Here is a 3,622-nt window from a genome sequence, read left to right on the forward strand (position 1 = left end):
ACCATCGAATCAGAATGGCTCATAATTTGATTGAGATAATTGATGTATGGCAAGATAAAAGAAGTCGATGCTTTACCTGGTTGTATTTTGCAAGACGTTCTGACCTGCATGGAGCTCCGGTCTTGATTTGTCCCTGGCAAAATATTCACCAACAAAACAGATTTATACATGAGAATTTACTAAGGAGAACCTACCTAAGACATTATACCACAATCTGAAAGAGGATTACCGTTGCCAACCCGACAGAGAGATCAGCAATGAAAGTGTCTTCAGTCTCTCCACTGCATACAATGACATACGTAAAATAAGTTCTATTCCCCAAAATATATCTTGCATCACACGCGTAAATTTCATACCTGCGGTGACTGGCCATCACACCCCAACCAGCCTTCTTGGACATTTTTACAGCTTCAATACTCTCAGTCACAGATCCAATTTGGTTTACCTGTTAGCCAGGGAGAATGTTGCGGCTACATTTTAACATATGCTAAGAGAAAAAGCAGAGCACTGGACACAACTACCATTTTGATACCTTGAGAAGAAGAGCATTACAAGTTTTCTCATTGATTGCCTTCCCAACTCTCTAAACACGTGAATTAGAAGAAGTTAGAAAATAGTAAATATAATGTGGATTGGGCAATAAACTATATCTCAGGAGCCACATAGGTTATGCATTTAGAAAATTATAAACCTTGGGATTGGTGACCAAGAGATCATCTCCCACAATCTGTACTTGAGCTCCAATTTCACCAGTTAGCTTGGCGTAGTGCTCCCAGTCATCTTGATCGAAGGGGTCTTCAATGGATACAATCGGATACTCAGAAACAAAGGACTTGTAGAGTTCTTTGAGCTGGTCACCTGAAATTTTTTGCGAGCCATCGTTGTTCTGCAGACATAGTAGAAGTATAAAATTTAACAGTTATAAAATATTCTCACATTATAACTCCCATGCTGTGCCCTACTGCTTTCTGATGACTTTTTATAATAAATATATCATAGAGAAGCAACAGATAGTGGGAACTTGCCTCTTCTTTGAAGTTTAAATCGTATGTCTTGTCTGATCCATAAAATTCTGATGCAGCAACATCCATTCCAATGACAACCTAAGCAGAAGGAAGATGCAAGCTTGTAAGTTTCTCTTTCACAAGGTCGTGATAGAACAATTACAAGGTGATGATAGAACAGTGAGGGAACCAATACATATGGGTAAAGGGAAGGAGAGATATAACTTACTTTTCCTGTATAACCTGCTTTGGCAATGGCTGTCTTGAGCAATTCAAGACCTTCTTTGTTCTCCTGAAATTGAACAAACATTGTACGGTGAATGATCTATTGAAGAAATTGAATGACAATAAAACCAGTAACACCAAAATACAATGTTCAACCTGAATGTTAGGAGCGAAGCCACCCTCATCACCAACATTGGTAGCATCTTGGCCATACTTCTTCTTAATAACAGCCTGAAGTCAATGAAGATAAATGGCTAATAATCAGAATTGAGAAGCAAAAGAAACACTCTGAACAATATACTTGTGGAATTTGAGAACATTTAATCTAACATCAGGCTGATCCTACAAATACTCCTTAGAATTCTTTTGGATAATGTAGTCATAAATGAAACTAAAAAAATCTAATTATAAATTATGATACTGAAATGAAATCAGCCAGGTAGATTTTGGAAGGAATTTCTACAAAGAAATGGTTAGCGCAACCATGCAAAGAAACAAAACTATTTGAGGACCTACTGACAATTTTAAACGTCTGCACAGTCCAATTATAGAGGATTAACTAAAATTGGAACATCGACACATGTAGACTTAAAAACAGGTTAACGCTAGGTTAGAATACTTATAGATATTTAAATTAATGACCAGGAAATAGAACAAATGGATAAAAAGGACAAAAAGACCCAGTAGTTGTAACCCGCCTTCAAATTATGATATACTTCCACACCCATCTTCATAGCCTCCTTAAATGAAGAAGCTCCAACAGGAAGAATCATAAATTCCTGCAACAAAAATTTTAAAAGGCTAAATTTTAGTAAAATATATTCAAACAAAATAAGTTCATCTTTTATGCTGGATGACTTGCCTGCATGGCCAATTTGTTTCCAGCATGTGATCCACCATTGATGACATTAAAAGCAGGAACTGGCAACACCAGCTTCTTGTTACCAGCTAGGTTCGCAATGTGCTGCACACAATAAAAGAAATTTATCAGGAAGAGATTTAATAGATGCCTGAGTCATGTGAAAGACCTTCTGACAGAATTGAATCAAAGAGATATATATATATCACCAGTAAGTTTTTGAGTAAAAAGTTAAGCGCAAAGCTCAATGAAGACAAAGGATCTCCGAATACCTTGTAAAGGGGAATATTTAGGACAGCAGCTCCAGCTTTGCACACAGCAAGTGAGACAGCCAATATGGCATTGGCACCTAGCTGAAACAGCCAAAGTTTTAAAGCTCGTTAATATATCAACAAGAATATACAAGGAAAAGTTTGTGTCAATAATCATTCATAACCAAAACACCTTTTGCTTGCACCAACCCCACTCATTCTGAGTTCCATCAAGTTGTTGAACCATGAAGTTATCAAGACCAGTTTGATCAGTTGGGTCCTGTAGAAGCAGAAACCATTCAATATCCATAAAACAAGAAGAAAAAATAACTGTACCCCTAAATAACTGAAAAGAGCTTCCTCTTGTGGTGACAAAAAACAATGGTATTTACAGTGCGAAGGTAAAAAAAAATAAAATAGAATCCATGAAATTTGATGAACAAACCTTGCCAATGAGAGCAGGACCAATGATGGAGTTGACATTGTTAACGGCCTATATAAGAATAAAAGCATAACGAATCAGCAAATTTCATCTCTTGGACTGAATCAACAAACAAAAAGTTAACCAGCCATTGCAAATACTAGCCTTAGCAACACCCTTTCCAAGGTAGTCTGAACCTCCATCCCTCAATTCGAGGGCTTCGTAAATTCCTATAAAGTATTATTATAAAAGTAAAATCAGTCTCATGGATATGAGTATTTACTGTTGCGGGGTCTCAGAAAGATAATTTTTTACTTACTTCTGCGATAAGAAAATATAGGGCACCAAATCTTATAACTGAATCTCAACCAAACATGACAGAAAATTAATTCAAAATATTTTGAATGATGAATTAATTGTCCCAAAACAAAAATAGATGATCTTATTGACCAATAAAATGAAACCGTCATAATTAATGCCCTTAAATTATTATAACTCCTAGTTCATATTATCACTTATCAGATTTTTTACCTCTAAACAACAATCCAGGAAAAAAATAATAATAATAACGACAAACTGCATGTGCCATGTTTTGCGGGAAACAGATCTTACCAGTGGAGGCGCCACTTGGAACAGCAGCTCTTGCCCAAGTTCCATTCTTTAGATGCACATCAACCTACAGATAATCAACTAACAATTATCACTCATGTACGATATATTTCCTACAATCCTGTAAAAAAATTTATATACAAACTTATGCAATCACATCATTTTCAAATAAAAAACCACTTTAATCTCATCGCCAATCAAACTCATAATAGAAACACAATTAAAAATACAAACTGGAAATTTAGTTTCCAAA

At 35.8% G+C, this 3,622-nt stretch overlaps 1 protein-coding gene across 1 annotated transcript; it reads right to left on the reverse strand.

The window, feature by feature from the left end:
• LOC111369448 (enolase 2) lies at positions 1–3,520 on the reverse strand. The gene is made up of 15 exons (XM_022990965.1): positions 3,373–3,520; positions 2,926–2,990; positions 2,785–2,832; positions 2,533–2,619; positions 2,361–2,441; positions 2,092–2,193; positions 1,928–2,008; positions 1,386–1,460; positions 1,234–1,296; positions 1,026–1,103; positions 692–886; positions 533–583; positions 357–445; positions 230–281; positions 1–133 (listed from the first exon to the last, which is right to left on the reverse strand). Exons 4-15 carry the CDS (start codon positions 2,584–2,586, stop codon positions 20–22), a joined length of 1,035 nt encoding a protein of 344 aa, XP_022846733.1. The 5' UTR covers positions 2,587–2,619; positions 2,785–2,832; positions 2,926–2,990; positions 3,373–3,520; the 3' UTR covers positions 1–19.
• Positions 3,521–3,622: the final 102 nt, after the last annotated feature.

This window comes from Olea europaea, chromosome 20 (genome assembly GCF_002742605.1).
Source record: "Olea europaea var. sylvestris chromosome 20, O_europaea_v1, whole genome shotgun sequence".
NCBI classification, from domain to species: Eukaryota; Viridiplantae; Streptophyta; class Magnoliopsida; order Lamiales; family Oleaceae; genus Olea; species Olea europaea.